This window comes from Helianthus annuus, chromosome 14 (assembly GCF_002127325.2).
Source record: "Helianthus annuus cultivar XRQ/B chromosome 14, HanXRQr2.0-SUNRISE, whole genome shotgun sequence".
Taxonomy (NCBI): Eukaryota; Viridiplantae; Streptophyta; class Magnoliopsida; order Asterales; family Asteraceae; genus Helianthus; species Helianthus annuus.
In genome coordinates this window covers 91,982,499-92,000,620 of record NC_035446.2, presented here as the reverse complement: position 1 = coordinate 92,000,620, position 18,122 = coordinate 91,982,499, and the positions used below count along the sequence as shown (strand labels likewise).

Sequence of the window (18,122 nt, the reverse complement as noted above, 5' to 3'; positions counted from 1 at the left end):
TATTTTCTAACTACGGTCCTGTTGTAATTTCCACTGCCAAATTAGACAACAGGATACCACCAAAACTGGCTCGCGGCCGCCCGTTCCCGGGGATTAGGGATCGGGGGTTGCGACAGAAAGAGTATAAAAAGTGGTTGTGAGTGGAGGAGAGGTAAAATGTTACTTTCATCTGTATATTTGGGGACATTGTTCACCCATATAATTTTTTAATATATTTTGAAAATGGTTGTGAGTGGAGTAGAGAGAAAAGGTAAATGATAAAGGTATAAAAAAATATTATTTGAAAATGAGAGAAAAAATATAGTGTTTTTAGTGTAATTTAAAGTGAAAATATGATGGAATGGATGTGAATGCTCTAACTCAAGTAAATATATACATTCTAACTTCTCAATTGTCTTAAGTAAATCCAAACCACCTAAAATGATATCGATGACACTAAAATCAACAACACGTCATAATTAACTTTTAAAAGTAGTTAAATATTACATAACTAGGATTCCGATCCGCCGCAATGCGGCGGGGATTCTTTAGTTATAACTAAGTCGATCTAGGACCCGTACGTTATATTAAACCTGTCAAACGGGGAAAAAATACACGATGTAAAAACGTTCACCCACACACGCACGTTGCGTCGTGTTAACTCGCAAAATTTAGAACGAAACGTAAAAACGTTAAACCAAAGACGCACGTTACGATGTGTTAAGTCACAAAATTCAGAACCAAGCATAAAGCGAAAATTTTGCGGAAAATGAAAACTACTATAATGGACTAAAGTTGAAAGTAAAAAAAAGTTATGAGGATAGATTGCAAAAGATAAAAAAGTTTTGGGTTAAAAGTAAAAAAAAAACAAATAGTTTTGAGTTAAAAATAATTTATGAACTACCTTTGGGTGGAATGTAAAAAAAAAATCAATTTTTTTTGGAAAACCCTCAAAGCCAAGGTTACAACAACCTTATGCATAACTATTTTTTCTTTGAAAACCCCCAAAGCACACCCCGCGTTGCGGCAGGGTGTAAAACGGTGTCAAATAGTACTAATGCCACACAACCGTCATCGACCACCAACACTGACTCGACCCAGGATATGCGTGCTGCGACGAACCTGTCAACGTGAAAAAATAGAGGTAAAAACGTTCAACCACACATGCACGTTGCGCCATGTTAACTTGCAAAATTTGAAACAAAACATAAAAAAGTTGAACCACAGTCGTACGTTGCGTCGTATTAACTCGAAAAATTTAGAACTATACGTAAAACGAAAATTTGCGAAAGATGAAAACTAAAAGCGACAAAAGTTGTGAAATTATAAATTGCAAATAATGAAAGTTTTGTGTTAAAGTTAAAAAAACAAATTGTGTAGGGTTAAATGTGCAAAAGGCAAAAATCTTTGGACTAAAAGTAAAAAATCAAGTTTTTTTTTTTGAAAAACTCATAAAGCACAATGTACAAGTTCTATTGCATGTTTTTGTTGCTTCTTTATGGCAGTTTTAATTATTAAATATATATACTGTCATTTATATACATATATCTAAAAGAACAAAATATGTCATTTATATACATATATATACTGAATAATAAATAGGTATTTGAGGGGGAATGTTTAATTTAAGTTCAAATCTTATAGCCTACAAAAGAATATTTTTTCAAATAAATGATTTACTAAAAATTGTTACAACCACTCTACCGGATCACCATTACTCGTCAAAAACCGGCCCTCGGCTATACATGTGTACAATTGTTTAACTTGTTTAAAACTAGGAAGTAGGAACCAAAACCCATATGTGAAAATCTACCTTTAGACACTTTAATGTGAAAATGAAAAAAAATACATTTGGATTTAGTAACTTAATTGTTAAACATGACAAAAGGCTATGATACTATTCGAATGATTGTGGATTTCTTGATGAATTGGTGGCCTATTTATGCAAATTGACGATGCATGCTCCTCGAAACAAATGGCAAATTTGTATGTGAGAGAAGTTGTGCCACCTTGTGTAGTGTTGAGTCTATTGTGTCTGATTGTAGTGCACAGTTAACTTCTAGTTTTCGAAGAAAAATTTAAGATGAACTGGCTACTAAATGTATGTGAGAGAAGTTGTGCCACCTCGTGTGGCGTTGTTGTCTATCGCGTCTGATTGTAATGTACAGTTAACTTCTAGGTTTTGAAAAAACAATTAAGATAAACTACTAAATTATTAATTGATTAGCATTGCTTTTCGCTCAGAAACTAATGGGCAAAGCTAAAGTATTTTTCAAACCATTAAGGATATGATGTGACCATGTTTCATTGATTTGGATGGGAACTAGGATACCCACCTTTTATTGGTACCTTTCTCTTAAAATAACATATATCGCTTGAACATTAAAATGACCCGTCATGAAATCTTTATGGTCCCTAAAGCTAAACATGTATCCCAATCTACTTGATGAAGTGGGCCAACAAACTTGGTGGTGTGGGATACTACAAGTCACCACCATAAAGATTGGCAAGAACAATTGATAACTTGATCAAAATTTACTAATATTGTATGTTAGACAAAAAGAGCGATTAAGTTTGGTGTGGAAACTAGGGTCATCATTTGAGAATTCGGGTGTCCTGTTCAACTAGGAAAAATGGGCCTCTAATATATCAACTTATATGTATATCAAAATTTTAGTAATACGTCGATAAATATGATAACAACAAAAATAATCATTGTACCAAAATGGTCTATTTTAAATAGTTAAACAAACATGAGACTTTCCTAGCATTTTTTAAGCAAAGTAGTTGATCAACTCTTCATTATCTACCTTGCCCTTGGTCTTGACCGACCATCATTTAACCATTTAAAACTGTCACACGGGTTGGAAGCATGCCGTATCACTTGAATTGCATGTTCCATTTGAGAAATATAATGGTTTACGGCAAACTGAACTCAATGTGAAAGAAAAATTTGTGCCTGAGAGGTAACGAGGATCTAAACAAGAACATCAAAGAAGTCCACTTGCGGTGGAAGTATTAAAAGAGGTTTGACGAAACATAGGAGGTCGATAAAAAAACACAAAAACTTTTTTTTATCTTTTACTCATGGTTAAAAACTAAGTTTCATTAAAACATTGCTTAATAAACTACCGATAACATCATAACACCTTTATAAGATACGTTATGTATAGTATAGTATCAGTTTTTTTTTTATTTCATCAAACACTAATATAATCCGCATAATTGTTATTGACTCACATGCCCAAACCATGGGAGCAGCAGAGTGGGTGAATGTCCAAGACCCACTCTCTTATTGAACTCAAATTTTTCGAATTTCTAATATATATTTTATATCTATATCTATATATATTTTTAAAAATCAAATTGCACTATTATATTTAAAAGTCAAAAACAAATATGTCATTAAACCCATAACTTATTCTATTTAGTTTAAATCATATAAACAGATAAACCCAATTCTTATTTAACCCAACCAAATCCAATAGCGTTTTAGAAAATAAACTTTTTTAGAAAATAGAAAGTCCGAAAAAAACTAAAGGGACACCTAAAAGACAATAAATCACCTTAGACCATGGGGTATGGTGGGGCTTGAGTTGGGGCTTAGATTGGGCATTTGATGACACATGGATCTTGAATATTACAAACCCAAAGCCAAGTTTTTTAGGGGTATGGTGGGGCTTGGGTTAGGCGTGGCTGGGCGGCGTGGCCTAGCCACATCAACATTTTTTTATATATATATTTTTTTATAACTACATAAAATATAAAGATACATATTTTCTTTAAAATACATAAACATATATAGTAATTATCAAAATAAAAACAGTCATTCTTCGTCGTCTTCGTTGGTTTCGAACCCAGGAATCATTGAAACATGTTCCACCAAATCAGCTCGAAGGTTCTGATGTATATCCCTTGACTTTATTAAAAATTCATTTGCCGCTTTATCTTCGTCTGTTACGTTACCTGGTTGGGGGTCATCGTCATCATAGTAGGTAACGACCACTCTACCTTCATCCTCCAAAATCATGTTGTGAAGAACGATACATGTGTACATCACGTTTCCAATCTGATCCTTGTCCCATAGTCGACAAGGCATTGCCAATATTCGTCACCTTTTCTTCAAAACGCCGAATGCTCGCTCGATGTCTTTACGTGCAGCCATCTGGACCCTGTTAAACTTTAATCTCTTTGGATCTGTGGTACCGTGTCTTGTGAACGATTTTACGAAAACCCCCCACTCTGGGTAAATCCCATCAACTAGGTAGTACCCGTACACGTACTCAACCCCGTTTACAAAGAAACTTCCTTTGGGTCCTATACCATTTACCCGATCATTGAAAAGAGGCGAGTGGTTTATGATGGTAATATCATTATGTGAACCTGGCATACCGAAGAACGCATGTCATATCCAAATATCTTGGGACGCAACCGCTTCAAGCATGATGGCTGGCACCCCGTGAAATCCACTAGTGTGAACGCCTTGCCATTGGGTAGGACAAAGTTCCTAAGGCCATTTCATACAATCTAAACTACCTAGCATCCCGGGTAGCCCATGATAATCTGCGTGATGTTCCAATATTTGTTGCATGTCACTGAAGGAGGGCTTTCTCAAATATCTTTTCCTATAAAGTTCTAGAATACACCAACAAAAGTTGTGAAGAGTTTCTCTAGCTACACGTGCAGACATTTTTAAATAGTCTCCATAATGTCCGAACTATTGCCGTACGTTAACTGCCTAAGTGCGGCCGTGACCTTTTGCCACGTACTAAATCCTAATTGCCCGGTGACATCGGGTTTTTGTTGGAATCAAACATATTTCTCCTCAAGATCTCTAGATCTTCTTAAAAATAAGTTTCTACTCATACGAAAACGACGTCTAAACATTTTTTCATCATACTTAGGTTCCACTGAGAAGTAATCGCTTACCAACAAATCGTTAGCGGTGTGTCGTTCACGAGCGATGTACCTTCTCCTCCGTTTAGGTTGTTGAGTCTCTTCCTCATCGTCTTCGTCTTCCACGATAGCTTTAACCACCGCCACGATCGTTTGTAGAAATATTTCCGCACCATCGTCAGATGATGATGCCGATTCACTATAACTTGAAGAACTCATGGCAATATTGTTTTATGTGTTTGATATTGTGTGAGAAAAATGTTAAATGTGGTAAGTATTTATAAAGGAATTTTTTTTTTAAAAAGTAGCCCCCAACGGCTAGCCAATGGCTAGTTTTAATGGGCCAATCACAAACCGTCATGTCACCTTGCTCCCCCGCCCCACGCCCGGCTTGAAAGCCAAGCCCCAAGGGGCCACGTCCCAACCCAAGCCCACCCGGGGTGATGGCTTGGGTGTTTTACCCCAACCCACGCCCCAACCCAAGCCCCATACCCCACGGCCTTAGGGCCTAAATTTTCTACTTGTCAAGGGCCCTGAATCCAGTTGACCACCCATGATTTGGATCAGATTCAAACTTAAGAGCTATGGTCTTAAACTAAATCTTCACTTTCTCTCAGATACTAATTGAGCTATGGCTACTAATGGGATGATGGTCTATTAACAAAGTTTTTAAACACCTAAATTTAGAAAGGAAAAATTTCAGATTTAAGTCACACATACTACAAAAATTAAAAGAAATTTGCCGTTCAAACATTTTTTTAGCTACAGGCCATTGCTATTTTTTACGCGTAACCATAGTTTCACAAAGTCTAAAACTTTCAAAAAAGACCAAATATCAAGAATTCAAACTTGTGAAAACCCTCAAAAATCCACATTTGGTCAAAACCAAGAATATCACCATTATTATATTTATATCCTGTCTTCTGGAAGATTGAGAAGGCAGCTTGGAGAAAAAGAAACCAATTTGAGGCAACTAAATTAAATAATAAATATACAATACACGACCTATATAACAACAGCACATCACCATTCCAATTTCTCAACAAAAAGTTAACCATACGAATCAATTTCTTTATAACAAACCAACCCACCCATTTTTATTCTCATTTCACACATCACCGCCGCCCAATATTCAATACATTCTCATCATTTTCAATTCTGTTTCTCAATTTGATTCCATTATTCCTTCACAATCACACTGATGGATCACCAGATGAAGAGGCCGAAGACGAAGATCGTCTGCACGTTAGGACCTGCATCTAGATCAGTTCCAATGGTGGAGAAGCTCTTAAAAGCAGGTATGAACGTTGCTCGCTTCAATTTCTCTCACGGATCCTATGAATATCATCAGGAAACGCTTGATAATCTCCGCACTGCTATGGATAACACCGGTATACTCTGTGCGGTTATGCTCGACACCAAGGTATCATCATTCTCTCTTCCTTTGTGATATTCGGTTAGTTCAACTTCAATTAGGTTTAAGTGTTTGTTGCGTGTGATCTAAGTTCATGATACAGTTGTTCAATTGTGGATTGATGATTCATTTGATTTTGACCTAATACGTGCTATATGCTTTCAAATCGAATCTAGTTTGCTTGACATGAAAGTATGATTTTCTATTTTTCTGTTCGTTTATGCTGATCGATTAGTTGAATTAGTTTCAGTTGTTTGTTGCGTATGATTTACGTTAATGATACGATTTGTTAATTATGGATGGATGATCGGTGTTAGTAGTCGAGATTTCATGTTAATTTGAGTTTTGACCTAGTTTTCAAATTTGAATCTAGTATGCTCGACACGAAAGTATGATTTTCTGTTCGTTTTTGCTAATCGATTAGTTGAATTAGTTTCAGTTGTTTGTTGCGTGTGATCTAAGTTAATGATACGGTTTGTTAATTGTGGATGGATGAGTGATATTCGTAGTCTAGATTTCGTTTAATTTTGAGCTACTTTGTGTAGTATGATTTTCTATTTGTTTGTGTTAATCGGTTAGTTGAATTAGGTTTAGTTGTTTGTTGCTTATGTTCTACGTTAGTGATACACTCACTCAATTGTGGATGGATGATTGATATTCATAGTTGAAAATTTCTACAGTTTTGACCTAATAGTATGATTTCCTCTTTGTTTCTGCTAATCGATTAGTTGAATTAGTTTCAATTGTTTGTTGCTTATGATTCACGTCAATGATACGGGTTTCTCGATTATGGATTGATGATTGATGTTCATCATCTAGAATTCGTATGATTTTGACCTTATTCGTGTAGTATGGTTGATTATGACTACATAATTATTCGTTTGACCTTCTAAACATGCTTTTTGCACCGAAAAGGACCATCGGTTAACTCTGTTTATGTTGAAGTTTAATGATCTTTCAAGCTATAATTTGTACAATGAAGATTGTGAACAACTTGAAGTTTTGGATGAAAAAACTTGTAGATCTTGATCTGTTTTGATCTATATTATTGGTGTTGAGGTGTTGTTTGGTTTTTGTTATATTTGGTAAGTTTTTTAAATCAAATAGCTCTGTTAGGAAAAAAACAAATATGGTGAATTGAATTGAATATGTTATATTGTACAAGTATACATCGATTAAAGGTTGCTATTTCTTTATGGTGGGGCTAATTCGCCTTGTCCATTTGTTCTCTTGATGTAACATGGTTCTTTTAAGAATTATTGACACATGTCAATTGCTCATTGGTGCACCCACAGTGTTCAATTTGTTTGTATGCGGCATTCCAGAACCAGAGTTGTTAAATAGGATTTTTTTAAATATTGTATTTTTTCCACACGCTATGTTTTGTTAACATTGTATATAATACCAAACGATTTATATTTTGTTTTAAAACGAGTTGACGCTAACCCGCGCGTTGCGGCGGGATGTTATTAGGGATATCTTTAGTATAACCATATCTGATGCAAAAATATATATTTATAAATAAAAAAGTTAGAACAGATAGATAGACAATAACTATCAATTATCATTAATTATCAAAATTAAATAAATTTATATGTTTTAACGATATTTCAATTCATGCTTTATCAAATAATATTCCTCATTACTTCATGCGTCTGACTAAGTTTTTCATCAATTAGTGTTGGCCTGATATGTTAGTCCATGCTTTATCAAATAATATTCCTTAGCAATCTTAAGCAATCTTAATGGCATTAGCTATTTCGCTGTCGTATCTCTTCCAACAACCTAAAAAAGATTGCAAGCAAGAATTATAAATGTTTCTAAAAGAGGTTCTGTTTCTAAATATTTAAGGTAAAACCAAATTACACATTTACCCCTTCAACCAAGATTCAAAAAACTTTTGTTATAATTTTGCAACCATGTTCCCTTTTCTCACAAATACATCATTATTCCTCCTTCTATCTATCCTTCCTATAAAGAATAAGCATTTATCTAAAACTCAAATACTAAACAATTATTTCTACGACATGTTTTATTACAATTGATTACCTTATTATAATAATTCAACATAACATAAGTATCCATTATCAAAATGCACATTCAACCAACCTCATAATAGCTTTTTAGTTCATGACTCGCATTTTAAGACCCCTCACTAAGTTTACTAAAAAAGGTTAAGGTGTCCGGAAAGTAGCATTATACACCTTATTTTTCTATGCTTTTGGTTGTTGGAGTCAAATGCATGTCATATGCAACAAATGGCAAGTAGATAAATTCTAATGCAATAAAAACTCTTCCAAAGCAATAGGTTCCTGTTTTTCAAACTTATCTTCGCTTCAAAAATGTGGGTGGGCTTCCCTAATTCAAATGTTGATAGGACTGGCCGGAAAGGGGATCTTCAATGATCATCATTAACTGCACATAATGTCTGAAAAACGAATTCTAAAATCAAACATAAGCACAAATAATTAAAACAAAAGATATGTGGACTTTGAAATTTCTAATGTAAAGAGAACATTTTTATCATGTACACATTTCCTCTAATATAATCAAATTCAAATTAATTAGCATTAATTTCAATGAATTGAAATTGTTACATGGGTTGTTCTGTTCGCAAAGATTTTGAAGAAACCTTCCAACTCTTTCATAAATTATGTTCATACACAATTAAGAAGAACAAAGTACCCTAGTTTTCTACATTAATTATCCATATAAATCCATAAAACCACTATTTCGAAACAAAATCATTACCAAAATCGCTACATATAACTCGAAGCATGTGGGACTCAGATTCTAACCCGTCCGGAACTCCGTAACTCGAAGCATCAGAATCGTCGGCGTCGTGATCTGACAATGATTCTGGTGACATTTCGGTGAGAAATTAATCGCCCGACGCTGGTGACCGGATTGTGGTGTTACGATTTAAAAATGATAGTCATGGAAAGGGATAGATAATTAGATATAAGTATGTTCCTTTGATGTTGAACGTGATTGATTGGGTTCGAGTTACGAACAAAGTTTGGGTTTGGGGGATATGAAAGGATTTGGTTTGAAAGAAAATGGTTCAGAATCGTTGGAAGCGATTCGTATTATATCAAATGCACCTCGTAATATTTAGTTTGATATTATTTGATAATGGAAACAGTTAAGATGGAAACGGTGTGAAGGATTCAACCAACATTGGATTTTCATTGATGTGCTCGACAACCACTACAAAGAATTGTCTTTTGTAATATGTAAAAATGAAAGGGTGTGACTTTTAAATAAAGGATACATAACCCAAGTTGCTAATTGTATAAGGGTATAATTATTTATACATACTTATAATCTTGTAATTTATGTCGCCATCCGGTTTTTGTAGCTACATCCGGTTTTTGTCTCTCTGGTAGACCGGTAAGGTGGCTTGTTTGATAAACAATCTGGTTTTGTAAAATAATGGGTGTATGAAACTTCTTGTTTTTGTATGTGAGTATGAAATTTATTAAGGATCACACTGAAGAGATCTATTTTATAAATGAAAAGAAAGGTTTATAACTTTTATGTAGTTATCAAATTCGTACTTAGTAAACAACTAAACATTTAATTTTATATTAAATATTTTTCATGAGATTTTTATTTAACAAGAAACTTCATTATCCAGATCATCATCAGAGATATGTCGCATACAGGATAATTTCAATAAATTCTTGATACTTGTGTAATTGATGATATAAAGTATAAACTACTAATTTTGTTTGTTTAACTTCAGGGTCCAGAGATTCGAACCGGGTTTTTAAAAGATGGCAAGCCAGTTCAGCTTAAACAGGGTCAAGAAATCACAATCTCTATCGATTACACCATCAAAGGCGATGAAAACATGATCTGCATGAGCTACAAGAAGCTAGCTCACGATGTTAAACCACAAAGTGTGATTCTCTGTGCAGACGGCACCATTTCGTTTACTGTTCTGTCTTGTGACATTGAAAACGGGCTAGTTCGTTGTCGTTGTGAGAACACTGCGGTTCTTGGTGAACGAAAAAACGTTAATCTACCTGGTGTGATTGTGGATCTACCAACGCTGACTGAGAAAGACAAAGAAGATATCATGAAATGGGGTGTTCCTAATAAGATTGATATGATTGCTTTGTCGTTTGTCCGAAAGGGTTCAGACCTTGTGGAGGTTCGTAAGCTGTTGGGAGTACATGCTAAAAACATTCTGCTTATGTCTAAGGTACAGTTTTTTTGCTCTTTCTAGTCGGGTCAAAACAGATCGATCTGGTTGAGTTGACTCGAAACACTTTTTTTTCCTTCTATTTTGGTACATATTCATTATGTATGTGTTTGGTTTGGTTATCAGTCGATTTTTTTATTTTACAATTGGGTTTGAAATAAATTAACTCAAATTAATGAATATGGGCCCAAAACTTTGGGCCTAAAAAGTATTTATTATCCACTTAGTAATGAATTTGGGCCTAAACTTTTGGCCCGAATAACGAGTTTGGACCATAAATCCAATAACAAACATTATAAACAAGTTCGGTTTGTTTGGTATTGGTGTGGTTCGATTCGGTTTTGGTTATGCCTCGTTAAAAAAAAATCCGAACCAGTTACTAGTATGGGTCGGTTATTTCAGTTTCGGTTAGTTAATCGGTTTTTGCTCACCTCCACTTGTTTCTGATCGTTATTAGGTTGAAAATCAAGAAGGGGTTGCCAACTTTGATGATATCCTAGCGAACTCAGACGCGTTTATGGTGGCGCGTGGTGATCTCGGGATGGAAATTCCGATTGAGAAAATATTTCTAGCTCAGAAAGTAATGATATACAAGTGCAACCTACAAGGAAAGCCGGTTGTAACCGCCACTCAAATGCTGGAGTCAATGATCAAGTCTCCAAGGCCCACTCGAGCCGAAGCCACAGACGTTGCTAACGCGGTCCTCGATGGAACCGACTGCGTCATGCTTAGTGGAGAAACCGCAGCCGGGGCTTACCCAGAGCTCGCAGTTCAAACCATGGCTAAAATCTGCATGGAAGCCGAAAGCACAATAGACTATAAAGACGTTTTCAAAAGGATCACTGCCAATGCACCGGTCCCCATGAGCCCACTTGAAAGCTTAGCCTCTTCTGCGGTTCGAACCGCGATCTCATCAAAAGCGAGTCTGATATTGGTTCTAACCAGAGGTGGAAGCACTGCGAAACTAGTGGCTAAGTACCGCCCCGGGATGCCTATACTGTCTGTTGTGGTTCCAGAAATCAAGACCGATTCTTTTGACTGGTCTTGTAGTGATGAGTCACCGGCTAGACATAGTCTAATCTTTAGGGGTTTGGTCCCGGTTTTGATTGCGGGGTCTGCTAGAGCTTCTCATGATGAGTCCACTGAAGAAGCTATTGAATTTGCTTTGCAACATGCTAAAGATAAAGGACTATGCAAGAATGGTGATTCGGTTGTGGCTCTACATCGTGTTGGAACCGCGTCTATAATCAAGATCGTGACAGTTAAGTGATTCTTATGCTATATTGATATTGTCGATTTTTGCCCTTTCGATGGCACACATTGTTACACTGGTAAACTAAAGTTGATTTTGGTATCGATGAACTGGATTTGTTATGAGAAACTACGTAACGAGTAATGCATTTTTGTCGCGAGTTTGAATAATTGACATTACTTCGTGTTTTTTGGAACATGATTTGTGCATTATAAGATTGTTTTGTACGTCTTGATCTATATTTAACACTTTATTATGTACTTTTTTATAACACTATTGTAATAATCATAATCATTGTTTTCTGACAAACCCATTTGATGTTACCTTTCTTCTTGTTCCCGTTCTCATGACATTCCCATCCTTGTGATGAACCTTAAACTAAAATACACATCACATGTGCTAGCATTTTAATGGTATTAGTAACTCAATTTGGAAGAATATATCCAGATCAAAAGAAGCATGAGATAATATAATAATATATTAAAAGAAGCATTAGACTATCCAGATCAAAAGAAGCATTAGATTATAAAATATGATTAGAAGCATTAGAGTGTATAGTTTTAAAAGATAGCTGGATTCAAAAAAAGTTTTCATATAGTTGTTAACTTACAACTCTACACCAACGTCGTGGTTTGCACTTTTCAATTAAAAAAATAGCAGTTATGAAATACATAAATATTTGAACTTAATTCTAAACAATCCTATGCCACAATTTGATTTCTTAAATGATATTGATTTCCATTCATACTTGCAAAGTTACATCAAAACATAAGGTAGACGGGCAAGAAGCTGCATCGACACCCCTTTCTGAATTGCAAATCCTAATCTACCAAAGACAAAACCCTCCCTCTCTGAGGCTGAACAATTGTTGTGGATGACCCATTGGACCCTAGTTAGGAATTGGATAGCTTCTGGCACTAGGGAGCCCAATGTGTCAAAGGCAAAATGGACAAAAATATGTTGGTTAAGCTTTAGCGTGTTTATCAAGTTTCTTCGTTTCTGCCTTTCTTGCTGTTTGTCCAGCCACAAACCAGTTTTCCCTTAAACCAACTAGAGGAGAAACCCCCCGTGAGGTCCACACAAGCATGTTTCCCTCTAGCCCAACCAAGGACGAGCAAATCCACCGGTTGGAGAGTAAATCTCCCTTCCATGCTGGTTCTTAAGAAACTAGTGAATACTGAATACCGACCAAGTCAGAGAAGCGAAAGAAAAGGAAATGAAAAGAAGTCGGAAATAATTGTTTCCTTGAGCTTTTTGTTTATTTTCTCTCCTTAGGGGCTGTTTGTTTACCTCTTAATGAGACTCTTAATGGTTCAGACCTCTTACTGGTTCAGCACTTAATGGTTCAGACTGTTTGTTTCATGGGTAGATGTCTGAATGGTTAAGACATTTGCCTCTGAATGGTTAAGATTTATACAGAGTCTGAATGGTTAAGACCTCTAATCTGAATTGGTCAGACATTTACCTCTTAACGGTTAAGCATTATACAGGCTCTTAATGGTTAAGACCTCTTACTAGTTCAGCATTTAATAGTTCAGATCTCTTACCGATTCAGCACTTAACCATTCAGATGTTGCCAAACAGCCCCTTAATTATCTTTCTTTTCTTAATTTCAATTTCGTCGTTTATCAAAAGACTAGGTACCGATATGAACTCTTATTTAGATTTTAGAAATCATTGATTGATTTCTGCACAAGATTGGTTGCAGTCTAAACATTCGGACCTTAACATAATAAATTGAAAACTTAGATGTAAAAAGTGATTTTCGTCATGAGCACAAATGCATATGCAAAAAGAATGGCCTATTGTAGTATGTATTTCTACTTCAAAGAGATGTTCTAACATTCGTGAAAACAAAGTTGGCATTCAAAATATTTTCACTAGTTCCTAACTATTTTCTTTTATACTTGTCAAGATTGTATGTATGATAATGTATCCTTTTACTATTGTACATTTTCTTACGTATGAAATTATTTGTTTTGTGTGTGTGCCTTCTAATAGATGATTTATATAACACCACCCAAGGCATGTAACAACTTTTTAATAGTGTATCAATCAATTTTAATAAAGTATAAATAACCCAAGGCATGCCTATATATATATATATATATATAATTTACTTTAACATAGTTACTAGCGTATAAATAACCCTATAAGTATATTCACTATATAATTTTCTTTAATATTTACTCTGTTAATTTTTCATAAGTGAACCTAGCAGCTTTTTTGACTAAGGCTCTAGTCTTCTATAAACCTCTCAACGTGTTTGGTTTTTATGCAAATAAAACAGTTGTTTAACATCCACATCTCGTCTTTACACAAACGGCGTTTTTAACAGCTTTTGCATTTAGCGTAAGGCCTTGTCACAATCACAACAACCGCGATTCTGAACCACGCGATGAGAAATAATGGACGTGATCAATCACTTTAAGTGAAGTTTAATAAATTAAGGTTTAAAATATATCTTAACATAAAATCAACATATACACAATACCGATAACTACCAACAATGAGATGCATATACGGTCGCACAATGAGAGATAGGACGATTAGAGACGGAGATACAGAGAGAAGCCCGATATGCCACTCGTTGTTTAGATATCAAGTCAAAACCACTCATGTTGACTTGATATCTCCAACTTAGAAGAGATTTCAATGACTGTCTTCTTGATGATCAGCTTCGTGGGCCCGGGTTGATGACCCTGAGCCTCCAGAAGCTGATCTCGTCACCAAACTTGAGTTGGAATTATCATAACCCGATGTCGATGATAACAAACTACTAAAAGGCCAAGGAAAAGATGTTGATAATTGTGTATCTTCATCATTCATTGCGTTTCTTGATTCGTCTACAACCCGGTTTGGATTTCTAGAATTGCCCCTAGACCCGTCTTGTTCTCGGTTGATCTTCGATTCATCAGCCGGCAACTGATACCGGCAAACGGGACAAGAACTGTGAAGCTCCAACCACGGCAAGATACATTCGCCATGAAACCGGTGTTTACAAGGCATCTCTCGAGCTTCGGTTCCAGCTTCAAATTCTTCCAAACAAACCGAACATGGAATCGAGTTTTCTTCAATTGTGACCGTCGGCATTGCCTCGACCGCCTCCTTTTGGGCGGGTGGTGTCCCATATCGGTTCGGGTCATTTTCGGCTAAATGCTGAAGGAGTTGTTCTAAACCGGGCCCCACGAAATAATCGCCAAACGATCCAAACACATGGTTTTGGGACATATTACTCGGATCAGCTGGATTACCACCACCATTGCCACTGCGAACGATGATAGTTCCGTTCAACCGATTGATAAGAATAACACGTTCCCGTTCCCGTTCATGTCCGATGTCTCCTCCATCCTCGTTATTCTCCGATTCGGATACCATTCCGGCCTGAATACCCTGAAGAAGGCGAAGAATGGCAAGGGAGCTTCTCCTCCACCTTAAATATTCGAGTTCGGGGTCCAACTCCGACTCTCCTCCTTCACCGCGGTTGTGGGGCCCACTGCGGTTTTCTTGCTCATTTTCCTCATTAAACCCCTGCTGTCTAACTCTCTGGTGGTGGTGAGGGGTGTTCATCATACCAAGCAAGATAGGAGCCCACAATGAGATACCATATTCGGAGTCCGAACCACCACCGCCTGCGTGGCGGTGATCTGCCGTTAGGCTGTCCATTTCCTCCACAAATCCGCCTTGACATAACGAACATTTGATCGGTTCGACATCCATGACAGGATTAACAACTCTTGAACATTCATGGCACCAATATCTTGTTGCTTCTCTCTCTTCCTCCATGTCTCTCTCTCTATATCTCTCTCTCTCTCTCACTTAAGATTTCTGCAATTATTGAATCAAGAAACACCCATTAGAAATCTTGAAAATCTTGAAATTCATAATCCACCAATACCCACAAACCAGAAACCCAAATTTCTACATGATAAGCTACTAAATTACACAAAATTCATCAATTTACAAAAAAAAAAAAAAAAACCTTGTTAAGGCATGGAAAATCTTGAAAATATACTAATCTTGAAATCATAATCTACCAATACCCACAAACTAAAACCCTAAAGTTCTTCATCATAAGCTGCTAAATTTCACAAAATCATCAATTAACAACAAAAACCTTTGTTAAGACATGAGACATCTTGAAAATATAATAATCTTGAAATCATAATCCACCAATACCCACAAACAAGAACCCTAAAATTCTCCATCATAAACAGTTAAATTACATATAAATCATTAATTAACAACAAAAACCCTTGTTAAGACATGAAATTGAATGGTAAATGATTGATCAAAAATCACATAACCCAAGAATCATCAATGATTATTGCTGAACAGAGCATCTAACCTGGTTCTGAACCAAGAAATTAGCTTTCTTTTTAAATAAAGTTGAGATTTTTAACATACCACAAGCTCATATAGGCAAATGGGTAGCCGTAAATGTGAGAAAAATTACAGAATTTATGTCGAAGAGTCTAGAAGAATTACAGGGCATGCGACAAAATTGAATTGAAATTTCAAGATTCTGGAAACAGTAAATTTTTTAAAAGATTTAAAGGAAGAAGAAGAAGAGGGTTACCGAAAACAGCAAGGAAAAGAGGGAGATGAATTTGGATTTGGATTTGTTATCCAAATCTTGAAAATTTGAAGTTTTTTTGGGGGGAGATTGATAAAGAATTTGTGGGGTCGTGTTTGATTGGTTAATTTCCCAGGGTAAAATTAATTTTAGGGGTTTAGATTCATCATTGAAGTGAATTGGGAATTTGCTTTTCAGCTCCAAAACACAAAGGATGTTGGTACTGAGTATCGGACAATATTGGTACCGGACCGGTTTTGGTATCTAACCATATTGTACCGATCGAATTTTGGTATCATTTGGCATCCATTTTTACGTTTTTAAGATCGGTACTTTTGGTACCGTATGATACAGTATTTTACCCACTTTTAACCTTTGATTCTTCGAATAGCGTACCGTACCGAGCATTTTTAGTACCGATACCTATTTTAGAGATAAGTGCTTTCAGTACTGGTATCGAGCTCATCTCAAATGTTGTGTCTAGATTTAGGGACAATTTATTCCTTGATTAGATGGAAATAGGAGGTTTTAAAAACAGTAGCCAAGTCATCTGGAACATCCTTAGGGTGAAGGGAGTGGTTACCTATTTGGAATAGGTAAACTCCCCATTCACCCAATCAGACAGTGCCACGACAATTTATCTAATTTGTTTACCTAATGCTCAAAAACGTTGACGGTATTTTACCTAATGGGGTTTAGGTAAACTATTTAGAAAAAAGAGAAAAATGTGTGATTGGTTAAAAGGCATGGATCTCACCACACACCCATCTCTCTCTCCCCTTCCCTCCCTCTCCCCAACTCGGTGAACCTTCACCGATTTTGGCCACCAATTCGGTAACATTTGATCGGTAAACTTATTGGCGGTGGATGGGGGTCGGTACCGAGTGGGTTTACCGCCCCCACTCCGCTCACCCTTATTGTTGCCCATCTCATAGTAAAAAAACAGATCTAGAAAACGTCACCCCTCTCTTCCCCGTCTCTCATAACCACTTTTACGGTTTTGCACAAAAATGTTTATCCTTCCTCTCTCAACACATCATGCTATCTCTTTTATGTGAGATAAAAGTCGTTTGAAACACTATATCGTAAATGCTCTAGTAATGTAACATACAATTATGAATATCATTAACACATCCATTTATATTTGCCAAGTGTTTGTTCAGAATAAAATGAAAATTGGACGATCAATGTGTTTTACCAAAGACTAATTGAATATTTATTTTATTCGTTTTATATTATAAAGACCGATAATTCATATTTTATGCTGTTTTAGTACTTGAATCACACGTGTAAATTAAACAAAAAGATATTCGAACTCATAAAATTTGATAATAATGTACATTGTTAGTCCTGAATCAATCCTTTAATGATTATTAGGATTGTGTTTGTAAGTATTTATGGTTTCTAAAACATAAGAATTATAAACCCGCGTATCGAAAAAGAAATGACACCATTGGAAAAGTTTTCTGACTCCGTCACAGAGAGCAATTGCAAAGTCTCAAGCTCAATGGATCATTGAAGACCATAACAGATTGGGTATCCTCAAGCCATGAATAGATTATGATGACATATAGGTGACAACAAACTAACACCACTAAATTAAAGAGGCATAGTTACTTGGATTCTGATGGTTCATACATATATTGGACAATAAAATGAGAGTTTGTTGCTCTTTGATTTCCCGCAATCGTTCGAACCATGATCCCATTGTATATGATTTGCATGTGTATGATTGTAAACAGAGTCGCAAAAACAAGAATACTAGAAAAAGATTTTGATTAAGGGAGGAGGGGGC

General features: G+C 35.9%; 2 protein-coding genes across 4 annotated transcripts; one reads left to right on the top strand and one right to left on the bottom strand.

Moving 5' to 3' along the window:
* The first annotated feature begins 5,902 nt into the window (after positions 1–5,902).
* LOC110908654 (pyruvate kinase, cytosolic isozyme) lies at positions 5,903–11,990 on the top strand. The gene is made up of 3 exons (XM_022153608.2): positions 5,903–6,298; positions 10,038–10,499; positions 10,957–11,990. The coding sequence occupies exons 1-3, from the start codon at positions 6,077–6,079 to the stop codon at positions 11,767–11,769; spliced, it is 1,497 nt and encodes a 498-aa protein (XP_022009300.1). The 5' UTR covers positions 5,903–6,076; the 3' UTR covers positions 11,770–11,990.
* A 2,172-nt stretch (positions 11,991–14,162) lies between these two features.
* On the bottom strand, positions 14,163–16,534 carry LOC110908653 (E3 ubiquitin-protein ligase SIRP1). 3 transcript variants are annotated; one of them, XM_022153605.2, is made up of 2 exons: positions 16,331–16,534; positions 14,163–15,579 (listed from the first exon to the last, which is right to left on the bottom strand). In XM_022153605.2, the coding sequence occupies exon 2, from the start codon at positions 15,535–15,537 to the stop codon at positions 14,404–14,406; it is 1,134 nt and encodes a 377-aa protein (XP_022009297.1). In that variant the 5' UTR covers positions 15,538–15,579; positions 16,331–16,534; the 3' UTR covers positions 14,163–14,403. The 3 variants fall into 3 exon arrangements, with proteins under 3 accessions (XP_022009297.1, XP_022009299.1, XP_022009298.1); XM_022153607.2 differs by lacking the exon at positions 16,331–16,534 and adding an exon at positions 16,159–16,303; XM_022153606.2 differs by lacking the exon at positions 16,331–16,534 and adding an exon at positions 16,100–16,297.
* Positions 16,535–18,122: the final 1,588 nt, after the last annotated feature.